General features: G+C 48.3%; 1 protein-coding gene across 8 annotated transcripts in view; it reads right to left on the reverse strand.

Moving 5' to 3' along the window:
- Positions 1-14,152: 14,152 nt before the first annotated feature.
- The window catches only part of NLRC5 (NLR family CARD domain containing 5), a 103,583-nt gene continuing 94,404 nt past the window's right edge, over positions 14,153-23,331 (reverse strand). For 7 of the 8 annotated variants that reach the window (XM_023726879.1, XM_023726878.1, XM_023726880.1 and 4 more), the window contains 8 exons: positions 23,102-23,185; positions 22,888-22,965; positions 22,063-22,146; positions 21,906-21,977; positions 21,536-21,619; positions 20,314-20,397; positions 19,897-19,980; positions 14,153-16,675 (listed from right to left, as the gene is read on the reverse strand). In XM_023726879.1, the coding sequence (XP_023582647.1) occupies positions 16,564-16,675; positions 19,897-19,980; positions 20,314-20,397; positions 21,536-21,619; positions 21,906-21,977; positions 22,063-22,146; positions 22,888-22,965; positions 23,102-23,185 (682 nt within the window). In that variant the 3' untranslated portion in view covers positions 14,153-16,563. The remainder of the gene's footprint in view (positions 16,676-19,896; positions 19,981-20,313; positions 20,398-21,535; positions 21,620-21,905; positions 21,978-22,062; positions 22,147-22,887; positions 22,966-23,101; positions 23,186-23,331) is intronic. The other variant, XM_023726882.1, reaches the window with a different exon arrangement.

Here is a 23,331-nt window from a genome sequence, read left to right on the forward strand (position 1 = left end):
ATGGAATATTTCTCAACCATAAAAAGAAATGAAGTGCTTGTGATAGTTAATGTTATGTGTCAAGTTGGCTAGGCCATGAGTCTCAGCATTATGTAATTATCCTCCATTTTGTGATATGATGTAATTATCCTCCATTTTGTGATATAATGTAATACCTCCGTGATGAGATCAGCCAATTAGTTTTAAGGGGAGTTTCCCCAGGGGTGTGGCCTGCACCCAATATATATATATATATGGACGTTCTGGCAAAGCTTGCTTGCTTGCTCTGGATCCTGTTTCTGGCTCATGATCATCTTACCTCTGGTTCTTGGGACTTGAACCAACAGCCTGTCGTCTGATCTGCCGACTTTGGGATTTTCCAGCTCCGCAGTCCTGTGAGCCAGCAGCCTGCCATCTGACCTGCCGATTCTGGGTTGTTCAGCCCCTGCAACCATGTGAGTCAAGAGAAGCCTCTAGCTGACACCTGACCCACGGACTTTGGAACTTGCCAGCCTCCACAACCACATGAGCCATTTCTTTGAGATAAAACTCTCTATATATACCTATGCACATATATATACATATACATATATATATCTCAAGAAAACCAAACCAAACCTGTTGCCGGCAAGTCAATTCCAACTCACAGCAACTCTATAGAACAGAGTAGAACTTCCTCATAGGGTTTCCAAGGAGCACTTGGTAGGTTCAAACTGCTGACCTTTTGGTTAGCAGCTGAACTCGATTCACTAGTTTTGTTTCTTTAGAGAACCCAGCCTAAGATATTTGGTACCAAGAATGGTCCTAGAGAAATAAAATTACAGGGATGAGTTTTCTAAATTGGTTCTCCAAGTCTGTCTAGTCTTAAAGGTGCTGATGTCTTGCCTTCAGCAGTAAAGAGGGTGCTTCTAATCCGTGAAATAAGGTGGTGATATTAATACACAAACTATCACCACCAAAAGATCACATATAGGTGAGAGGCAAGGCTCTGGGTGAACACATGTTTGATACTTGTCATGGATTGAATTATGTCCCCCAAAAAATGTGTTTATCAGTTTGGCTGGGCCATGATTCCTGGTATTGTGTGGTTTTCCTGTAAGTTGTAAATCCTGCCTCTATGATATTAATTAGGGAGGATGGACGGCAGTTGTGTTAGTAAGGCTGGACTCAGTCTACAAGATTGGACTGTATCCTGAGGCAATGTCTTGAGATATAAAAGACAGAAGTGAGCAGTGAGATAGGGGGACCTCATACCATCAAGAAAGCAGTGCCGGGAGCAGAGCAAGTCCTTTGGACCAGGGTCCCTGCGCAGAGACGCTCCTAGTCCGGGGGAACACTGATGAGAAGGCCAAGAGAGAGAAAGCCTTCCCCTGGAGCTGACACCCTGACTTTGGACTTTTAGCCTACTTTACTGTGAAGAAATAAATTTCTCTTTGTTAAAACCATCCACTTGTGGTATTTCTGTTACAGCAGCACTAGATAACTAAGATAATACTTTTCTACAGTTTTGTCAGAATGAGAAGTATATGGACACTGGTTGGTTGATTTTACTTTCGCTAGACAAAGTGGTGAAAGAGATGAGCTTAGGGCTTCAGAATCAAAGCTCAAGTGCCACATAAAAGACCTCGAAGTTGCCACTTGTGCCCTGAAAGAAAGCCTTATGTCTTGTAGTAACAGAGCTGATATTGCCGAAAACCAAACCCAGAGTCTTATCATAAGAGTGGCTGAATTACAGTGCCAATTAAATTCCCAACCTCGAATGGTGTCTGAAATTAAAGTGAGGGCATTGACTGGGAAGAAATGGGATCCTGAAACTTGGGATGGGGACATATGGGCAGATAATCAGGAAACTGGGAACACTGAATCCCTAAATTCTGTTGAATCACTGCTGCCAACAGAACCAGCTCTCCCACCTGAAGACATTACTCCATCTTTGTCTGCTAAGCTACCTTCCCCAGGAGAACCATTAGCCCTTCCACCCTCATTAGATGAGATTAATTCAGTTGTGCCTGAAGAGTCTTTGTCTGAGATTTTGCCTGGGGCGGGGTGGGGGGGTGCACCTCCGGCATTGCCTGAGGCATCACCTGAGGTAGATGCCTTAGAAGACATTGCTGAATGTTCCCAGGACCCACCCACACCACCAGTTTTTGCTTCTAGACCTATAACTAGATTAAAGACCCAGAAAGCCCCAAAAGGTGAAGTACAAAGTGTGACCAAGGAGGAGGTATACTATACTTCAAGAGAACTGCTTGACTTTTCTAATTTGTACAAACAGAAACCTGAGAAATATGTGTGGGAATGGCTATTCAGGGTGTGGGATAATGGTGCAAGGAACATAAAGTTGTGTCAGTCTGAGTTTATTGATATGGGCCTACTAAGTACAGATCTTTTAGTCACTGTTTCAGCTCCAGAGGTTAGAAAAGGACCTAATAGTTTATTTAGTTCGTTTACTGAAGCATGGATTAAGCAGTGGCCTACACTAAATCAAGTTGAAATGCCAGACTTGCCTTGGTATATGGTAGAAGAAGGTATCCAAAGGCTTAGGGAAATTGGCATGTTAGAGTGGATTTATCAGGTTAGACCCACAACCCATACATGGAGTGCCCAGAGGACACACCTTCTACTACAATGGCAAGGAAAAAAATTGTGAAGGGAGCCCCAGCATCCTTAAAGACTGCTGTGATTGCTATTTTGCTATTTTATGTAAGTCAGATTTGACAGTGGGGACTGCCGTAACTGAATTAAGACACCTAACTGCAATGGAGCTGATTGGACCCCATGGTGGTAGAGGCCAAGTGGCAGCACTTAATCAACAAAGACAAGGTGAACATGGTTACCATAATGGACAGCAGAGTCAAAGCAGTAATCAGAGTAGTCTGACTCATATGGACTTGTGGCATTGGCTACTTAGTTATGGTGTCCCTAGGAGTGAAATAGATGGAAACCTACTAAATATTTTCTTTAGCTGTACAAGCAGAAGAATTCTACGTCAAGTGAATGGCAGTCTAACTTGAATCGCAAGAATAGAGAGTCACATTCCCTCAATCAATTCCCAGACTTGAGCCAGTTCGAGACCCACAATTCCTTGAATGAAGGGGAGGCCAGTTCTCCTTGAGGAATTACACCACTAAACTGCCAAAAATTTATACTGTTAATCTTTCTCCCAGCCTTCCCCACAGGGATCTATGACCTTTATAAGAGTGACTGTTCATTGGGGAAAAGGAAATAATCAGACCTTTTGGGGATTACTGGACACTAACTCTGAACTGACACCAATTCCAGGAGACCCAAAACATCACCATGGTCCACCAATCAGAATGGGGACATGTAGAGGTGAGGTTATTAATGGAGTCTTAGCTCCAGCTCATCTCAGAGTGGGTCCCCGAACCCATCCTGTAGTGATTTCCCCAGTTCCACAATGCATAATTGGTATAGACATATTCAGCAACTGGCAGAACCCCTGCATTGGATCCCTGACATGTGGAGTAAGGGGTATTATGGTAGCAAAAACCAAGTGGAAGCCTTCAAAACTGCCTCTACCTAGGAAAATAGTAAACCAAAAGCAATACCATATTCCTGGAGGAATTGCAAAGATTAGTGCCACCATCAAAGACTTGAAGGATGCAGGGGTGGTGATTCCCACTACATCCCCATTCATCTTGCCTCTCTGGCCTGTGTGAAAAACAGATGGATCTTGGAGAACAACAGTGGATTCTCATAAACTTAACCAGGTGGTGACTAATTGCAGCTGCTGTTCTAGATGTGGTTTCATTGCTTGAGCAAAGTAATACATCTCCTGGTACCTAATATGCAGCTATTGATCTGGACAATGCCTTTTTCTCAATTCTGGTTTTGAAGGATCACCAGAAGCAGTTTACCTTCAGTTGGCAAGGCCAGGAATACATCTTCACTGTCCTCCTCCAGGGGTATATCAACTCTCCAGCCCTGTGTCATAATTTAGTCCACAGGGAACTTGATCGCCTTTTCCTTCCACAAGACGTCACACTGATCCATTACATTGATGACATTATGCTGATTGGACCTAGTAAGAAATAAATATCAACGACTCTAGACTTATTGGTAAGACATTTATGTGATTAAAAAAACCAAACCCATTGCCATCGAGTAGATTCCAACTCATAGCGACTCCATAGGACAGAGTGGAACTGCCCCATAGGATTTCCAAGGAGCATCTGGTGGATTCGAACTGCTGACCTTTTGGTTAGCAGCCATAGCTCTTAACCACTATGCCACCAGGGTTTCCTTTACATGCTAGAGGGTGGGAAATTAATCCAACAAAAATTTAGACACTTTCCACCTCAGCAAAATTTCTAGGGGTCCAGTGGTATGGGTCATGTCAAGATATTCCTTCTAAAGTGAAGGATAAGTTGTTGTATCTGGCCCCTCCCACAACTGAAAAGGAGGAACAACACCTGGTGGGCCTCTTTGGATTTTGGAGGCAACATATCCGTCATTTGGGTGTGCTACTCCAGCCTATTTATCAGAACAAGAGAAGTCTCTACAATAGGTTTAGGCTGTCGTGCAAGCTGCTGTGCCACTTGAACTATATGATCTAGTTGATCCAATGGTGCTTAAAGTGGCCATGACGGATAGAGATGCTGTTTGGAGTCTTTGGCAGGCCCCTATTGGTGAATCACAGTGCAGCCCCTTAGGATTTTGGAGCAAAGCCCTGCCATCTCTGCAGATAACTACTCTCCTTTTGAGAAACAGCTTTTGGCTTGTTACTGGGCCTTAGTACAGACTGAATACCTAACCATGGGCCACCAAGTCACCATGTGGCCTGAGCTGCCTATCATGACCTGGGTGTTGTGTGATCCACAGTCATAAAGTTAGATTTGCACAGAAACACTCCATCATTAAATGGAAGTGGTATATACGAGATTGGGCTTGAGCAGGACCTGAAGGCACAAGTAAGCTGCATGAGGAAGTGGCTCAAATGCCCATGGTCTCCACTCCTGTCACATTACCTTTCCTCTCCCAGTCTGCACCTATGGTCTCATGGGGAGTTCCTTATGATCAGTTGACTGAGGACGAGCAAACTTGTGCCTTGTTTACAGATGCTTCTGTGAGATATGCAGGCATCACTCAAAAGTGGACAGTGGCAGCACTGCAGCCCCTTTCTGGGACCTCCCTGAAGGGCAGTGGTGAAGGGAAATCCTCCCAATGGACAGAACTTCGAGCAGTGCACCTGGTTGTTCACTTTGCTTGGAAGGAGAAATGGCCAGATGCGTGATTTCGTACTGATTCATGGGCTGTGGCCAATGGTCACATGGGCTGGGTGGTCAGGGACTTGGAAGGAACACGACTGGAAAATTAGTGATGAGGAGGTATGGAGGAGAGGGGTATGGAGAGACCTCTCTGAATGGGCCAAAGAAGTGAAGATATTTGTGTCTCATGGGAAGCTCACCAAAGGATGACCTCAGCAGAGGAGGACTTTAACAATCAAGTGGATAGGATGATACATTCTGTGGAAACCAGTCATCTCTTTCCCCAGCCACTCCCGTCATTGCCCAATGGGGTCATGAACAAAGTGGTCATGGTGGCAGGGATGGACGTTATGCATGGGCTCAGCAACATAGACTTCTACTCACCAGGGTCGACTCGGCTACAGCCACAGCTGAGTGCTCAATCTGCCAGCAGTAGAGACCAACACTGAGTCCCTAATATGGCATCATTCCTTGAGGCAATCCACTAGCAAAGTGGTGGCAGGTTAATTACATAGGACCACTTCCATCATGGAAAGGGCAGCATTTTGTCCTTACTAGGATAGACACTTACTCTGGATATGGATTTGCCTTCCCTGCATGCAATGCTTCTGCCAAAACTACCATCCAAGGACTCACAGAATGTCTTATCCACTGTCATGGTATCCCAGACAGCATTGCCTCGGATCAAGGGAATCACTTCATAGCAAATGAAGTGCGGCAATAGGCCCGTGCTCATGGTATGCACTGGTCCTACCATATTTCCCAACATCCTGAAGCAGCTGCCTTGATAGAATGATGGAATGGCCTCCCAAAGACACAAATATGGCACCAGCTAGGTGGCAATACTTTGCAGGGTTGGGGCAATGTTCTCCAAGAGGCTGTATGTGCTCTAAACCAGGGTCCAATATATGGTGCTATTTCTCCCATTGCCAAGATTCATGGTTCCAGGAACCAAGGGGTGGAAATGGGAGTGACACCACTCACTATTACCCCTAGTGACCGACTTGCAAAATTGTTGCTTCCTATGCCCATGACCCTAAGCTCTGCGGGTCTAGAAGTCTTACTTCCAAAGTGAGGAACGCTCCCACCTGAGACACAACACTGATTCCATTGAACTGAAAGTTAAGAATGCCACTCGGCCACTTTGGGCTCCTTGTGCCTGTGGATCAACAGGCAAAGAAGGGAGTTACCATATTGGCTGATGTGACTGAACCTGATTACCAAGGGGGAAATCAGATGGATATTACATAATGGAGATAAAGAAGAGTATGTCTGGAATACAGGAGATTCCTTAGGGCATCTCTTGGATCTACCGTGCCCTGTGATTAAAGGAAATATTTTTATCTTTTTCCCTCCCTTATCCCATCACTTATAAAATATAAGATATAAACAAGGCTAGTGCATTTTTGGTTATACACATGTGTCTTAGTTATCTAGTGCTGCTATAACAGAAATAACACATGTGGGTGGCTTTAACAAACAGAAGTTTATTCTCTCACAGTCTCATAGGCTACAAGTCCAAATTCAGGGTGTCAGCTCCAGGGGAAGGCTTTCTCTGTCAGCTCTGGAGGAAGGTCCTTGTCATCAGTCTTCCCCTGGACTGAGAGCTTCTCCACGCAGAACCCCAGGTCCAAAGGACACGCTGTGCTCTTGGCGCTGCTTTCTTGGTGGTATGAGGTCTCCCTGTTCTCTGCTCGATTCTTTGTTTTATATCTCAAAAGAGATTAGCTCAAGACACAATCCAGTCTCATAGATCGAGTCCTGCTTCATTAACATAACTGCCGCCTATCCCACCTCATTAAGATCGTAGAGGTAGGATTTACAACGCATACGAAAATCACATCAGATGACAAAATGGTGGACAATCACACAATACACAATCATGGCCTAACTACATTGATTTGATACACATATTTTTGGGGGACATAATTCAATCTATGACAGCATATTAGCTGTATCATGTTAGGCGCAAGTATGACTTTGTAACTGCCTTTATTTAGAGATTATATGTGGTTTAAGGAGATGTGTGCAGGTGCCAAGTTGACAAGGGGTGAACTACAATAGTTAATGTTATGTGTCAACTTGGCTAGGCCATGAGTCTCAGTATTATGTAATTATCCTCCATTTTGTGATATAATGTAATCATCTCCAAGATGTAATCTGATGTGATCAACCAATCAGTTGTAAGGGAAGTTTCCCCAGGGATGTGGCCTGTACCCAATATATACAGACGTTCTGGCAAAGCTTGCTTGCTTGCTCTGGATCCTGTTTCTGGCTTGTCATCATCTGACCTCTGGTTCTTGGGACTTGAGCCAGCAGCTTGCTGTCTGACCTGCCAGCTTTGGGATTCACCAGCTCCACAGCTCTGTGAACCAGCAGCTTACTATCTGACCTGCTGATTCCAGGTTTGTCAGCCCCTGCAACGATGTCAGTCAGGAGAAGCCTCCAGCCGACGCCTGACCCATGGACTTTGGGACTTGCCAGCCTTCACAATAGCATGAGCCATTTCCTTGAGATAAATCTCTCTATATATGTAGATATATATTTATATACACTTCACTGGTTTTGCTTCTCTAGAGAACCCAGCCTAAGGCAGTACTGATACAAAGATGAACCCCAAAAACATTATGATAAGTGAAAGAAGTCACAAAAGACCACATATTGTCTGATTCCATTTATATGAAATATCCAGATAGGTAAATTTATAGAGATAGAAAGCAGATTAGTGGTTGACTAGGGCTTGGGGGAGGATAAAAGGGGGAGTGACTGCTATTGGTGACGGGTCTCTTTGAGGGATGACAAAAATGTTCTAAATTAAATTACGGTAATGGTTGCACAATTCTGCAAATATACTAAAAACCATTGAACTGCACACCTTAAAGGTGATATGTGAATTATGTCCCAATAAAGTCTCTTTTAAAAAGGCCAGGGGTCAGGAGAGCCCAGAGGTCAGCTGATTAAGGCCAAGTGTCCATCATGGGTTGACTCCGTCCACTCTGAGTGTCCTCCATCCATACCCCATGCAATTTATTGAACCAAGTCTTTCCCTGTCCTGGTGGCGACCTTTCTGTGTACATGTGGGAGGCCTGCATTTTCCTAAATAAACTTGGGTCTGGATGTGTTTGTGTGTCCACTCCTGCCTCTAGATGTTTATTTTCATAGTCCAGGCTGTTTGGGCAAACAGATCGGAATAACAAGGGTTGCCTATATACTTCAGTGAGCTTGTGAATTATCACATTGAAGCAGCACCTACTGTGTTCCAGGCCCTGGCTGGGCCTCAGGTGTGTGTATGGGAGGGCGAGGAGGAAGGGTGTTTGAGTTATCTATGCTACATAACAATATTAACTCTCACGGCTCTAGGGGTGACCTGGGCTCAGCGAGGGCAGTTCTTGTCTGGTGTCTCTCATACCGTTGCAGTTAGACCGTGACTGGGGCTGGAATCATCATCCTGACGGCTTTCTCAGACGTATGTATGGCAATTGATACCAGCAGTCAGTTGGGACTTCAGCTGGAATTATCTGGAACTCCTACCCGTGACCCTTCCATGTTGCCTGGTGTGCTTCCTCATAGCATGGTGGCTGGGTTCTGGGCACGAGCATACCAAGAGAACTAGATAGAAGCTTTATTCATCTTTTGTATGACCTAGCCTTGTAGTCACGAATGTCACTTCCGCAGTAGTCACAGGTTCACTCACATTAAAAGAGGGGAACAGATAAACTATGGTACATACACACAATGGAGTACTACGCAACGATAAGGAACAATGATGAATCTGTGAAGCATCTCATAACATGGATGAAACTGGAGGACGTTATGCTGAGTGAAATAAGTCAATCACAAAAGGACAAATATTGTATGAGACCTCTATTGTAAAAACCCATGAAAAAGTTTACATACAAAAAGTAACAATCTTTGCTGGTTATGAGGGATGGGAGGGGTGAGGGGGAAATACTAAACAGACAGTAGATAAGTGGTATCTTTGGTGAAGGATGAGACAGTACACAATACTGGGGAAGCCAGCACAGCTTGTACAAGCAAAGGTCATGGAAGCTCCATAGACACATCCAAACTCCCTGAGGGACTGAGTTGCTGGGCCAAGGGCTGTGGGGACCATGGTCTCGGGGAACATCTAGCTCAATGGGCATAACACAGTTTATTCAGACAATGTTTTACATTCAACCTTGGTGAGTAGCGTCTGGGGTCTTAAAAGTCTGCGAGCAGCCATCTAAGATACTCCACTGGTCTCACCCCTTCGGGAGCAAGGGAGAATGAAGAGAACAGGATACAAGGAAAAGACCACAGCTACCAAGGCCTCCACTAGACTGAGTCCAGTACAGCTAGACAGCGGCCAGCTACCACCATTCACTGCTCTGAGCGGGATCACAACAGAGGGTTCTGGACAGAGCTGGAGAAGGATGTAGAACAAAATTCTAACACACACAAAAAAGACCAGATTTACTGGCCTGAAAGAGACTGGAGAAACTCCGAGAGTATGGCCCCCAGACACCCTTTTAGCTCAGTGGTGAAGTCACTTCCAAGGTTCACCGTTCAGCCAGGGAGTGGACAGCCCCATAAAACAAAACGGGACTAAAGAGGCGCAGCAGTCCAGGGTCAAGGACTAGAAGGCAGAAGGGGACAGGAAAGCTGGTGATAGGGAACCCCAGGTTGAGTAAGGACAGTGTTGACATGTAGTGGGGTTGTTAACCATTGTCATAGGGTAACATGTATACTAACTGTTTAATGAGAAACTATTTTGTTCTTTAAACCTTCACCTAAAGTGAGAATAACAGCACAGCTGGAAGAACGTAATCGATGTCACTGAATTGTGCATGTAGAAGTTTTTGAAATGGTATATTTTCACCAAAAAAAAAAAAAACGTCGAGAAGGGAGAGGGTTGACATGTGGGGTTGTTAACCAATGTCATAAAACAATATGTGTACTGACTGTTCGGTGAGAAACTATTTGTTCTGTAACCTTTCACCTAAAGTACAATAAAAAAAGAAAAAAAGTGAAAATAGCAACGCAACTGGAAGAACGTAATCGATGTCACTGAATTGTGCATGTAGATATTTTTGAAATGGTGTATCTTTGGCTACGTGTATTTGTACCAAAAAAAAAAAAAGAAAGGTAGAGAAGGGAGAGTGTTGACATGTCATGGGGTTGTTAACCAATGTCATAAAACAATACGTGTACTGACTGTTTAATGAGAAACTATTTATTTTGTAAACCTTCACCTAAAGTATGATAAAAAAAAAAAAAAAAAGAAGGGAGAAAAACTCCACCTTCTGATGAGAGGCGTGTCACTGTCGCGCTATGAGAAGAGCGTGTGAGGTGGGAGATACTGTAGCCAACTTTGGAAAATCCAGTCATTCACAGGGGGTTGAAATGGAGACAAATCAGGATGGAGGCTTCGCCTCAAGGATCGCATAGTTAGAGGTGGACATGGTTGACTCTAATGCCAAATCTCAGGCATGGAGTCATGGCCCTGGGTTCAAATCCCAGCCACTCCAGTTACTGGCTGGGTGGGTGAGGTCACACCATCCTCTGGGCCTCAATTTCCTCCTCGGTAAATGGTGATAGACGTAGTGCCTGCTTCATGGGATGGTTGTGAGAATTCAGTGACACAGAGCAGTAACACAGTGCCAGGCACGTGTAGACACCAGGGCATGACAGTGTGCCGTTACCGCCATTTTTAAGCTCCGGAAAATGCAGGAATGGATCACTGCCAGGGTTACGATGCCCAGGCCTCCCAAGCCCCTCAGTCAGCCCTAGGCATCTCCCTCTGCCCTAAACCTGCCACGAGGGTGTGTGTGTGTTGCGGGGAGGTGTGTGGGGACTAAGGGCCCAGATGAGGAGACTGATGTTTCTGGGCCCCAGCTCCTAACCAGGGGACCCCAGGTGGTCTTTGTTCGTTGGAGAAAGCGCCTAGCTGACCCCTCACCCTTGGGGCAATTGTCCCTTTCTGGGCAGCCAGGGTGGGGCTGGGGTGTGTGCCAGGATGAGCCTGCAATGCGTGGCTTCCAAGGGCTGGGAGGGGAGAGAGGATCCCAGCTTGAAAGGTTCTTCAGTGGGATGGCTGGGAGGTTGGAAGAAGACCAGCTGTCCTCCGGAACTTCCTGGGCCTAGCCCTGGGGGGACTTTGATCAACCCAGCCACTGCCAAAGTTTCTCCCAGGAAGCTCTGGTTTTGTCCAGAGGGTGTGTCTGGCCCTAGCTGGGGCCACCGTTCCTCCGGCCTGGCCTTAGTCATGCAGGGGTGGGACTGGGGGCAGAAGCAGGGCCAAGGAAGGGTGCACGGCCCTCCCACCTTCCTGGGGGCTCCTCTCCTCTCCGAGGAACACAGACCACAGGCCAGCTAAATCCTACTCCAGGCCCCCCTTTCCTTCTTGTCGATAATTGGAATGCTAACCCCATCGCTGTGTGACCTTGGGCAAGTCTTGTTCCCTCTCTGGGTTTTCTCATTTGTAAAATGGGTGAGATTGTTGCTGAGGTAGTTGTTATGGCTCTAGAGGTGATCACAGATGTGAAGCTCTACAAAAAGAAGCAGGCAGGGCAGGTGACGGAGGATTGAGAACCCTCCCCAGGAATGTTGAAATTAACCATAAGGTCTTCTTTGCAGCTGAAGAAAGTAGGTCCTCGTGCCTCATCTAATTCTGTTCATCCCCTTACTTTACGGTTGGAGAAACTGGGGCAGCACCTGTGGGGTTAAGAGTCAGCAAGGCCAGGTTTGATTCCTCTGCTACCACTTACCACTGTGTGCTTTGGGGCAAGTTAGGACAAATCTCTGGGTCTCAGTTTCCTCATTTGCTGAGGGAGGGTGACCAGGACCCCACTCCCTCTCAGGGCAAAACAAGGGGTGTAGCTGAAAAGACTTGCCCAGTCTCCAGAGAAACAGCCTCCAAGACAGACAGCAGACTCCAGACCAAGGGTCTCTACCACGTCTATACATAAGTCACCCAGGGAACTTTCTGCACACTCAATTTAAAAATCCACTAAAGCCCACTGCCGTGGAGTCAATTCCAACCCACAGCGACTCTGTAGGACAGAGTAGAACTGCCCCATAGAGTTTCCAAGGCTGTAAATCTCTAAGGAAGCAGACTGCATCATCTTTCTCCTGAGGAGCAGCTGGTGGGTTTGAACTGGCAATCTTTTGGTTAGCAGGTGAGCGCTTTAACCACTGTACCACCAGGGCTCTATTTAAAAAAAAAAAAACAGTTTTAAAAGCTCCCCAGGTGATTCTAATGTGCAGTCAGTGCTGAGAACCACTCACTGGGCTATCTATATAGTCTAGCTAAGCAAAGTGTGGTCTGTGGTTCTATAGCATCAACATCACTTGGGGCTTAGAAAAGCAGAATCCCAGGCCATTCCCCAGACCTGCTGAGTCCAAACCTGCATGTTAACAAGATCCCCAGATAAGTCAACGCATGTTGCAGTTTCTGTAACTAATTTTACAGTTTGACAAGTACTGGCCTGGGCAGTGGACTCCTGGCTTGGAGCATGAATTTCAGGACAGAGGAGATGATCTGGGAGGACTTGCCTGGTGTGCGGGGACAAGAAGGGAGATTCTGTGATTCCCACCAGAAAGGTGGACATTCTGCCTGCAAAACCATAGGATGGAGGCTGTCTTAGTCATCTAGTGCTGCCATAACAGAAATACCACTAGTGGATGGTTTTAACAAAGAGAAGTTTATTTCCTCACCGTCAAAGTAGGCTAAAAGTCCAAATTCAGGGTGTCAGCTCCAGGGGAAGTCTTTCTTTCTCTTTTGGCCTTCTCATCAGTGTTCCCCTGGACTAGGAGCTTCTCGGCACAGGGACCCCAGTCCAAAGGACGCGCTCTGCTCCCGGCACTGCTTTCTTGATGGTATGAGGTCCCCCTGTCTCACTGCTCACTTCTGTCTTTTATATCTCAAGAGATTGCCTCAGGACACAATCCAGTCTTGCAGATCAGGTCCTGCCTTACTAACACAACTGCCACCCATTCTCCCTCATTAACATCATAGAGGCAGGTTTACAACATACAGGAAAATCACACAGTACCAGGAATCATGGCCCAGACAAACTGATACACAGTTTTTTGGGGGACATAATTCAAACCATGACAGAGGCCAAGTGACAGAGTAGCAAAATGAGCTTATCCCGCCCTTGCAGAGACACGGGTACTTACCAGCCTGATCACATGCTTAGCGAGAAGGTTCATGTGCAGAAGCTGGGGGCGCCATTTTGATTCCATTGCTTACTGGCGTATAGCCTTATCTTTCTTCTAATTTGTTTATGCGTTTTCATGTATATATTCAGACTGAGGCTACTTTTGGGAGGGAGGAGGCAGGGAGACCGGACCCAATTAGTACTGGAAAGAAAAATAATCAAGGCCTCCAAGTAGACCGGTGGCAGGAGAAGTTTCCTAATAAAATGGACGAGGTGATTTCGTGCCAACTTGAGGTGGGCCCAGCTACTCTGCAGTGCTGTAAACTCTGTGGTTTATTTCAGGACAGCGGCTGAAATGCTCTTGGAGTGAATTTGGGCAGAGCTGAAGGGAAAGTAAAATGAATAAACAGCAAAGAATGAAAATACTGTGTGTGCCTTTCCCTGGTCTGGTGCTTCTGGCTGGTGCTGTTTGTTCCTCAGCCATGACTCCCCTGGTGGAGGCATCTTGTGGCTTTAAGGGCCTCGTCCCCCAGTCTTGGGCAAGAGGAGGAGGTACCACAACCTCCATCGGTGCGAAGGCACACACTGAGGGCTCAAGGTCACCTTGGCATCATGCTCCAGGAAGGGAAGACAGAATTTTGGACCCAGACTTTCCGGGTAAACGTCTTGGATCCTCTGCTGCCCACCCCCGCTATGTCCAGGCTGATGACCCCACTCATTGCGAGCTGTGCCCCAACTCTGGCACGATAAGTGTGTCCCTGGACCGGGTCCCTGCATTTGGTCAAAGGACTTTCTCCTCAAGCTTGGTGGGGGGCCGGGGACAACGTGCAGGGTGGCATAGGTCAAGGCCGAGCCATCCAGGCAGAGCAACTAGTAAGCCAGAACATCCCAGGCTCCAGGGCCAGGTGTGAACAGCTCCTAGGATCACTTCCTAACTTCCTTCTGGATCCCGAGGTGAGGGAAGTTATCTCAGGAATTGCCAATGGGCTAGCCTGCCCTCCAGTGATGCTTAGTGGTAACTGCATTCTCCCAGGCCTGCTTTTCACAATGGTGCGCAGCTCTGGAGTAAGGCTCTCCTGAGAGTAACTGGCTTAATTGTCTGCCCAGTGGCAGGTGAGGGAAAGGGGGTACTGTTCTCCTGCCATTTCAAACATCTTCCCACATCAAAAGATATTCAACCCGAAAAGGGGAAGGGAAGTAGAATGTAAGGAGTAACTGCTTCATACCAGATACCCTGAATGCTCCAGCAGTCCTGTGTGTAGCTGTTACTAACCCATGCACAGAAACAGTTCCTGCTTGTAAGGACGGGTAGTAAGGGGGCCGTCACATTTCATTCTACACCTGTCTGACTTCTAAAACCACGTTCCTAACATGCCACAGGCCGGTAGAAACCCTTTAGGCCAGGATTTTGCAGGCTCCCACAAGGGCCAGGCAAGAGGCTAAAAGAGGGAAGCAGTAGGGGCACTACAATAGGGAGTAGTGGGGTCTGTGGCAAACTGAGGGATGTGGCTCTGTGTGTGCAGTCATTATGCAACTCCAGTGGGTTACTGTCTGGTGGGAATACTGAACTCACACTAAAGAGAAGCTGAAGATTTGGATTTTTATGTAAAAGCTCCCAATTTTTAACATCAACAATTAATTCAGGCAAGAGTTTAAACACTATGCAAGACAAACACAAAATGTTTCAAATGCTTCTGAGCTTCTATAACACACTTATGTTGCAGGTGAGGTCCAGAGAGAGGAGGGGACTTGCCCACAATCACAGGATCATATGGAGACAGGGTTAGTGCTTGAATCCTGTCTCCTGACTCCCAGGCCAGTGCTCCTCTCAGCCCACTCTCCACGGTCTGTCCTGCTCTCCAGTCGTGGGGCAGAGGGTGGACCCTTCCTACCTCAGTGGAGGTGGCAGAAAACATCAGGCTCAGACTAGAGGCTGAGAGATCATCCACATTTATTAGTTGAACTTGGCCGAGAGTGTAGCAGGGCCATCCCTGGTCCCTCTCGGAAGTAACAAGAACACTGTGCAACATATGCAGCCCCTAGGGGCCTCCTGGATCCTGCTGGACCCAGCAGTCTTGCCTGATTGCCTTGGCAGTGCCCACCCCCTGGAATCCTAGACCTGGGTTCATCCCTCACACAAGACAGACCATGCCGCCTGTCCATTGCCAAGGTCAGGCTGGCTCTACCTGGACCTGGGCCCAAAGTCCTGGGAAGCCAGCATTTAAGGGGGACATCCAGTGTACAGATGGGGAAGCTGAGGCTGGAGGCAGGAAGAGGATCATCCAGAAGCCTTGTGGCTGAGCCTCGGTTAGGCCCGGAGCCTTGGCCTTGGGGCTGCCGGGCTGGTCAGTGCTTGGACACCTCCCCCTCCCAGCCCTAGGAGGAAGAATTTCCATGGTTCAGCTGCTCTGGAAACGCAATCTATAAATACATACTTGGTTTCTAAAAAAAGTTACAAATCAGTAACTGTCTGTAAATACATACTTGTTTTTTTTTTAAAAAGCAATAAATTAGTAAATTGGACCAGCCTGAGAGCATCTGGCCAGCCATGTGTCATATGACATGGACATTTTCCATGTGTCATGTTGTTGCCTACTGCTGGGTCATTCCTCACTCATAGCAACCCTATAGGACAGAGTAGAACTGCCCCATAGGGTTTCCTAGGCTATAATCTTTATGAAAGCAGACTGCCACATCTTTCTCGCACAGAGCGGCTGATGGGTTCCAACTGTCGACTTTCACTTAGCAGCCAAGTGCTTAACCACTGAGCCACCAGGGTTCCTTATGTGTCATGTATGCAACACCAATCATGTGTCCTCCCATGTATGGTACTAGTACCCATGACATTGGCCACATGTGTCACACGTGTTCTATGCTATGTGCCACAATGTAAGTCCCATGTATAGCCACATGTCAAGAGGTCATACTCCACCACATGTGACCCTCAGTGTCATGCATCGCATTATGGCACCTTCATCATGCCACCTGTTCCCAACTGGTAACACATATCCATGTGATATGGGACACTTTTTTGCCCATACAACGCTCCTGGTCTCCAAAAAATGCTTCCTGAGGGCTGCGGCAGGACAAATACGCCCCTCCCTCTTGGGGCAAGTGCAGGGGCACCCAGTTGAGGGTCTTTCTGAGCCATCTGCCCTGTTGCACGGGAGTTGACATTACTTGGCTGGATCCTGAGAGTTTTGAGAGGGCCATCAAGTACTCTGAGGGGTCTGGGGCTTGTCTTCGAAGAAGGCAAAGTCCAGCCTGGGCTCCTGGCTCTGCAGATGCTGGGCCATGTCAGGAGGGATGCAGTTATTCCAGAGGCTGCAGGGGCACAGAGACAGACACTCAGCACCGGGAGCCACTCACTCATCCCCTTGTCTCTGTCCTGTGTCCCATCTACAGGTGAGGAGACTGAGGCCTGGGGTGAAGAGCTGTGCCAGAGTTACTGGCAGAAGCAGGTATTGGGCCAGCATGGCTTCCCTAGGGAGATGATGTCGCCCACACCCACCTCCAGGCTTCTCCTACTCAGTCTTCTCCTCCAGGAGCTAATAATCCCAGCAGTTCATGCTAATATAACACACTTGTGCAAATAAGGAAAAGGCTCCCCTTCTTTAAAACACTTTACGTGCATCTGTTCAAAAGGTGTCATGATAAAACGGTTTTGATAGCATAAGACACTTTACTACCATTTACTATAAATCTATTGTGTCTACGATGTGAATGGTGCCCCCTTAGATACAATGCCCTTGTGCACTGCACAACCTATATGGATGTATGTGGTGGTCCCGATTATAGCTAAAATTTTAAGTGCTTACTATGTGTCAGGTATTGGGCTTGGTGCTTGTTATGGACTGAACCGTGTCCCCCCAAAATATGTGTTGTAAATCCTAACCTCTAGCCTGTGGTTATAACCTCATTTGGGAATGGGTTGTCTTTGTTATGTTAATGAGACAGGATTAGTGTAGGGTGTATCTTGAGTGGATCTCTTTTGTGATAAAAAAGAGATTAAACCCAAGCTAGCAAGAAGAGATGGGGGAAGAGAGATTCCAAGCCACATGAAGACTGCCCATGAGCAAAAGCTCAGAAGACGTCAGGACCTTCTCCGAGCCAACAGAGAGAGAAAGCCTTCCCCTAGAGCTGGCACCCTGAATTCAGACTTCTAGCCTCCTGAACTGTGAGAAAATAAATTTCTGCTTGTTAAAGCCACCCATTTATGGTATTTCTGTTATAGCAGCACTAGGTAACTAAGATAGAATTTGGTGCCGGAAGAGAGGAGTGCTGCTCTAACAGATAGCTAAAATGTGGAAGTGGTTTTGGAACTGGGTAATGAGTAGAGACTAGAAGAGTTTTAAGGTGCCTAATAGTAAAAGTGCCTTGAAGAGACTGTTGTTAGAATTATGGATGTCAAAGGCAATTCTGATGAGGGCTTAGAAGGAATGAGGAGAGCTACAGAGAAAGTCTCTATCATCTTAGAGAATACATACGGCACCAGCAACAGAATGTTGCTAGAAAAGTGGACATTAAATGTGATTCTGGTGAGGCTTTAAAAGACACTGATGAACATGTGATTGGACAATGGAGGAAGGGTGATGCTTTTTATGCAGTGGCAAAGAACTTGTCTGAATTATGTTCAAATGTTTGGTGGAAGGTAGAACTTGTAAGTAATGAACCTGGATATCTGGTTGATGAGATTTCTAAGCAAAGTCTTAAAGGGGCCATGTGGTTCCTTCTTGCAGCTTATAGTAAAATGCGAGAGGATAGAGATGGACTTAAAAATGAACTGTGCAAAATGAAAACAGTACATGTGTCCTAGAATTTTCACCAAGGACTTGGTTACACAATCTTTTGTTAAAGAGATTAAGCCTGTGACTCACGGATCTAACCAACTACCACAGCAGAAAACTCATCAGCTTAGACTGAAGGGGTCAGAGACAAGACAAAAAGAAAGAAAACTATTTGCCTCTTGGAATTCTACAGGCAGGAAATAGGTCAAAGGAGCTACATCTGTTGTCCTTTAAGAAAAGAAAAGGACCATTCCTGGAGCAGCTCAGAGATTAGCAGAACTGTTGGAAGGAGCACGGGAAGCAGGGCCTTCTCGGTTTGAAAGGATGGGACCATGGTCTCATGGCTCTCAAAGGGTGGGGCCACAGCCTCCTAGGTTTTAATGAGTCAAATCTTCACCAACTTGGTTCCGGAGTGTGGGGCCGCTGCCCAAAGATGAAGGGGCGGGGCTACCACGCCTGAGGGGCAAAAGAACGGGGCCGAGGGAGTGGGGTTGCTATTTATATGGACTGGAGAATGGGGCTGTCTAAAGACAAGGGAGCAGAGTTGCCATCCCAGAGGGACTGAAAGGCAGAGCTGAAGCCCAGCGCCAAGGGACCTCTACCCAGAGTCTGGAGGGTAGGGCCATTGCACGGACTGTCTTGGGGAACAGAGGATTTTTCCAGCCATGAGAGCTAATATAAATTGTTCTGCTGGGTTTTGGACTTGTTTGGTGCCCGTTATCCCTTCTGTCCCTCCATTTTCTCCCATTTGTAATGGAAATGTCTACCTTGTGCCTGTTCCACCATTGCATTTTGGAAGGGATAACCTGTACTCTAGATTTCACGGGTTCACAGATGAAAAGGAATTTTGCACCAGGGTGGAATATGCCTGACGTCTCACCCATGTTGGATTTACATGATTCAGAAGATGAGATTTTGGACTCGGAGTTGATTTAAGACTTTCGAGATGATGTGATGAGGTGAATGTGTTTTGCATGTGGCAAGAACATGAATTTTGAGGGGCTAAAGGGTGGAATGTTATGGATTGAACTGTGTCCCTCCAAAGTATGTATTGTAAATTCTAACTTCTATGCCTATGTTATAATCCCATTTAGGAATGAGTTGTCTATGTTATGTTAATGAGACAGGATTAGTGTAGGGTGTATCTTGAGTCAATCTCTTTTGGAGCAAAAAAGAGATTAAACACAAGCTAGCAAATAGAGATGGGGGAAGAGAGATGCCAAGCCACATGAAGATTTTCCAGGAGCAGAAGCTCAGAAGAGACAACGACTTCCTCCAGAGCTGACACAGAGAGAAAGCTTTCACTTAGAGCTGGCACCCTGAATTCGGACTTCTAGCCTCCTGAACTGTGAGAAAATAAACTTCTGTTTGTTAGAGCCACACCCATTATGATACTCCTGTTATAGCAGCATTAGACAGTGCTGTACATGCTCTGTACCCTCTGAAATAGATACTATCATCATCTCCATTTTACAGATGAGGAAATCGAAGTTCAGAGAGGTCGAGCTACTCTTGCAAAGTTACACAATTGGCAAATGGCAGAGCTGGGATTTGACCCAGGTCTGCTTGCTGCCAAATTCTTGTTGGAGTGGGTCAAGTCTCCTTTGAAAATTCCCAGCTTAGGTCCTGCTTCTTCCTACAGGGAGTTCCCTTAGATTGTGGGGGTTGGCGTGGCCAATCCTACAGGGAGTCCCTTTAGATTGTGGGGGTTGGCATGGCCACCTGCCCACCATCCCTGCACCTGCAAGCCCCTGTTACCGGATGACTTGAATGCCAGGCCCCTGGGCCAGCCCTTCAACCAGGTGCCGAGCTCCACAGGCTGTGATCCAATTCTTCTCCAGGCTTCCCAGTGGACAGCAGAGGTAGGGGAAAGAAAGAGACTGGCATGAGGCTGGGGGAGGGGGATTCTCTGGGTCCCTTCCCCAGGTCAAGATGTGGGGACACAGGCTCCCCCACTACCTTTTCAGAGGACCCCCCAGACAATAGTGGACTCACGGTAGGTGCAGCAGGAGGGCTGAAGTCTAGACCCCAGTGAGAACTAAGCTTGGCAGGGGCTTGGAGCTGGCCAGAGTGCACTACTCAAGAAGGTCTTCCTGGGGGGGCTTTCCCCAGGATGCAGGGCCCCCCCATCAGCCCTCCCGCCCCCTCTGGCTTCCCAGGATGTGCCCAGCATACTCCACTCTCTTCAGCCGACCCATTCGCGGCAGGACTCGGGCCAGCTCAGCAGCTGCCTCGTCCTCAAGGAGATTCCAGGACAGCCTGCAGGATGGGAGTCCCAAGGTCAGCGGCAGGAGGAGCGGTGAGGGGTGGAGACAAGGCAGCGAGGTGGGGGTGGGGGGATCTGGGGGCTAACGGAGAGGGGAGCATGCAGGCACAAGAGGGACTTCCAGATGGGGTCCTCATATGTCCTCTCCCTAAGACTTTCCGGGGAACAGGTGGCTCCTTCCCTTCCCTCCCTCCTTCCCTAGCCAGTCCTCCCTCAAGAACCTAGACAGCTTAGGAGCTGCCTGTGTCCCCAGGATTCCAAGCTTGGTCTGGAGTTCAGGACATATGGTCCACAGAAACAATGCCATCATCAAACTTCCACCAAGCACGTGCCGTCATCGCAACGTTGGCCACATCTGTCCATCTCCTATACTATTATTTTCTTTTTCTTTTTCTTTAAATTGACTCCCCTGCCCCACTTTTTTTTATTTTAAGAAATTAATCTTAGAAGGAAATATTTATTACTACTATCTATGGAAACCTTACTCTAAAGACCCTAAATGGGATACTCACAAGGATAAATACAATGTAAACAACAGTATGAACTTCTAACTGGAACCTAAGCCACTTCCTAAGGTGCTTAGCCTGTGGCCTGCTGTTTGTTAAAAAGGGTGAATCACCCATGTTAGGTGTTAAAGACAAGTTAGCACCAATCTGAGACTCTCCGAGGTAGCACTGTCCAGTTCCAAGTTCTGAGTGCCTCTGATGCCAAGAGGGAGCTGGGCACAGCCAGGGGGGCAGGTGTGGTTCCTGCTGGCTTCTGTCCCTCTTCACTACAAAGAGGTGGTTCAAAAACCAGGCTCCATAAACGAGGCAAGGCAGTCTATCCAGTCACCTCCCAAAGGGAAGGCCAGGGACACAGAGCCCTTAGAGGCTGCCTGGCTCCCCTCCCCTCCCACCCACCCCACAGATGGGGAAACAGGCCGAGAGGGGCTGAATGGCTTTGCCCAACGTCGCCTGCAGCTCAGGTGTTCCACCTACCTTAGAGGAGGTTTGGGCAAGAATGATCTTCCCCACTTAGAGGTGGGGTGACTGGCCTAAGAGGAAGGGACCAGCTCCCGGCCACACTGTGAGCTGGGGCCAACTTCCCAGATGCCCCTCTTCCCAGCTCAGGGCCCTTCCAAGCACTTACAGGATTTCTTCCAGGGCTGGGCAGAGCACGAGGCTAGCAGCGAGGGACTTGGCCGTCTGGCTGTCAATCTCACATGAAATCAGGCTGGGGACAGAGATGGGGACTGAATGGAGAGCATCTGAGTCGGGGGCACCACTAGCCAGTACCCTGTTTCCCACCCTGCAATCTGGGCAGGAGGGGCCCAAGCAGCAGGTCTGGGCAGGAATCTTAGGAAAGTGCCCCCTTTCTGCCGCTGTCTCCCCCCCACCCCTGAGGCCTCTGTCATTTCAAAGGTGTCCCCAGGTGTCAGGCTTGGCCACACCAAGGCTGCCCCCTCCCACCCCAAGATGAGGAGGCACTGGGTCCCCAGGCTGTTGGGGAAGCTACTTACTTGATCCGTCTGAGCAGCGGGAGCCCCTCAGAGAACTGTGGGAGCCCTCCAGCCAGGCTGTTCTCTGCCAAGCTGCAGGATTGGGGAGGCACCAGTGAGGGGAAACCCCAGACCTTTGCCAGCCTGTCCTCTGCCCAGTCTCTGTGGCCCTACTCACCTGATCTCTATCACCTGTGGACATCCGTCCAGGGCCCGGCCAAGGCTCAGCGCCCCCTCTGGGCCCAGGCGGCTGGAGGGCAGGCTGGGGAAAGGGGAGCAGGTGAGAGGAGCCTGGGGGACCAGGTATGGGGCGGGGGGGCCTCCCAGATCCCCCACCCTCAGTTTTATCTCAGGCTTTACCCTCCGACTTTAGGTGGTCTCTGGGCAAAGCCAGCACAGGTGAGGGGAACTCCACCCCAAGTCCCCTCCCTACCCACACGGGACCCGGGTGGGTATCAAGGGCCCTGGCTCTGGGGTCTGAGGTCTCAAGTTCAAGGCCTGGTTCCTTCATGTTAACACAGGAAGGTAAGCTCTCAACAGGTCTCTGAGCCTTAGTGTCCTTCCCTGGAAAATGGAACGAATAGAAATCCTGGTCCCACAGGGCTGCTGTGAAGCTCAAATGAGACCATGGATGTAAACCATAAAGTGCTGGGCCATGCTTCTTGACGCTTTTCTCCCTCACAGCCCTTTGCTGACATTTCCTCATTCACCCCCTGAGACTGGCTCACAGACAGACTGAGAGGGTACTGCTGCATTTTACAAATGGTGGAACTGAGGCTCAGAAGGGGCAGGGGCTTAGCCAAGGACACACAGGGAGTCGGCGGCAGAGCCAGGATGAGGCCAGGTCTCCTGACTCCCAGGCCAGTGCCCTTGCCTCTGGGAGAGGGGCAGCCAGCCCCAGGACACGCCACAGTTTGACTAAGGCAGGTCCAGCTCAGTTGATCGGGGTTTTGAGCTGGTGGGGGTGCAGCTCTGCATGCACTGTGGGCAGGGGGACACTCACCGCAGGACCCTCAGCTGTGGGGGCAGCCCACAAGCTAGCACCTGGGCTGTGGGATCCCCCAGGGCATTGTACCCAAGCCTGGAAGAGGAGGCAGTGAGTAATGAGCCCTGGGTTGTCCGATCAGGACCCCTGCCCTGTGCCCACAGGGGAGAGGAGGGCCAGGGGGCCTGCAGGGCACAGGGGCAGAAGGCAGACCACCCGGGCAGACACTCACCTCAGGTCCTCCAGGCGCCTGCAGAAGCTGAGAGAATTGGCCAACTGCACTCCCCCCACTGGGCTGATGCCGTTAGCTGTGAGGCTGAGGGAGGGGTGGACATCAGACCCTTGGCACCCCCACCCCTACCACACCTGCTGGGACTGCCACCCCAGCTGCAGGGGCCCTAAGAAACAAACCCCACCGCATCTTCACAGCCTGATGGGGCACCAAGGCCAAAGAGGAGCAGG

Source organism: Trichechus manatus, unplaced genomic scaffold (assembly GCF_000243295.1).
Source record: "Trichechus manatus latirostris isolate Lorelei unplaced genomic scaffold, TriManLat1.0 scaffold00014, whole genome shotgun sequence".
NCBI classification, from domain to species: domain Eukaryota; kingdom Metazoa; phylum Chordata; class Mammalia; order Sirenia; family Trichechidae; genus Trichechus; species Trichechus manatus.